The sequence below is a fragment of the Octopus bimaculoides genome, chromosome 7 (genome assembly GCF_001194135.2).
Source record: "Octopus bimaculoides isolate UCB-OBI-ISO-001 chromosome 7, ASM119413v2, whole genome shotgun sequence".
NCBI lineage: Eukaryota > Metazoa > Mollusca > Cephalopoda > Octopoda > Octopodidae > Octopus > Octopus bimaculoides.
Window position 1 is genome coordinate 109,553,400 of NC_068987.1, and position 1,465 is coordinate 109,554,864.

General features: G+C 35.6%; 1 protein-coding gene across 1 annotated transcript in view; it reads right to left on the bottom strand.

Annotated features, from left to right (window-relative positions):
• Positions 1 to 897: 897 nt before the first annotated feature.
• LOC106878539 (serine/threonine-protein phosphatase 6 regulatory ankyrin repeat subunit B) overlaps positions 898 to 1,465 on the bottom strand; it is a 187,752-nt gene continuing 187,184 nt past the window's right edge. Inside the window, exon 30 of the mRNA XM_052969466.1 lies at positions 898 to 1,154. Within this exon, the coding sequence (XP_052825426.1) occupies positions 949 to 1,154 (206 nt within the window). The 3' untranslated portion in view covers positions 898 to 948. The remainder of the gene's footprint in view (positions 1,155 to 1,465) is intronic.

The window sequence follows — 1,465 nt, forward strand, 5'->3', positions numbered from 1 at the left end:
ATAGGGGGAGAATTCACAAAAAAAAAACACGACAAAGACATGTGGTGTACACAACAAACACATGTATTAGTATAACGCTCTGGAAGTGAAAAAGTCTTTAACGTTTCGAGCCTACGCTCTTCCACAGAAAAGAACACAAAAAGAAACAAGGAGAGAAAAAAAAAAAAGGAATGTGTAGTGGCTAGCGGTCTATCATGGCGCGAATGATATATATATATATATATACATATATATATATAGTATAATATAAGGATTCAGAGAATTGTGTGGGTATTGCTTAAAGCTCCTTTTATGGACTCGGCTGACAGTCAACATAGTAATCCAAAACAAAGAATTATAATGTTGAGTGTCCATGCAGCGAAAATCTAGAAGATCTGATCGATGAAACTATTTCATGAAGAGTATATAAACCATAAAATTCAGGAATTATAAAAGGTGAATACATATCTATTTAAGCACGTAACATTCTTAAGATTGAAGCCATTTTGAAACCTTCTTCGTGTAGTATTAATTTCAGTTAATGCTTACATGTTTGATGTTCTTATGAGCTAGTTTTCCTTATTTGCATTGGTTTGTGAATATACAATTGTATTGTATAATGCCGAACATGCATGTTGATGCAAACAGGTAAGCATAATTTCTGCCACACTGAAATTAATACTACATGATGAAGGTTTCGAAACAGCCGTTACCCTAAGGATGTCATGTGGTTAAATAGATAGATATTCAACTCTCACCTCCTAACTTCTTTGGTTTACACATATGCATACATATACATGCATACATATACATGCACACATACATACACACATACATACACACACACAGATACACATTTATAACTGGGAAGATTTGATGAAGTATGTAGGAAGGTAAGTTTTCTGTGAAGATGGTGGTCTTACAAATTTTATATTTTATGTACTTCTCAAACAGCAGTGGCACCCACACTCACACTCGCAAATGACCAATAAATGTGTTTTGAAATAAAAGAATAAAAAAATGCAAGACTGTCTCACATTCTGGTGAAATTTTGTTGGCTTTCCAACTTTCCTGTTCGTAAGGGACAAGCCCGTCCGGTGAGTGTGATTCGACATTCTGGAGGTCAGTGTTCGGTTCATCAAGGTAGGGCTGGACATTCACGGTGCATAATTTACCTTGATAAGAAGTATAAAACAATAAGTATAACAATGACAATCATTAAAGCTAGGCAGCCATTTTAATCATTTTTTGTGACGTCATCATTAATAAGTGAAATATTTATAAAATATTATGTATCTACTCACCGTACCCTGTGTGTGTGTATGTGTGTGTGTGTGTGCGTGCATGTGTATGTGCGCGCGCGTGCGGATGTGTGTGTATGTGCATGTGTGTGTGTGCGTATGTGCATGTGTACATGTGTGTTTGCATGTGTGTGTGTGTGCGTGTGTGTGCGCCTATGAATGTATGTATATATATATATATATAT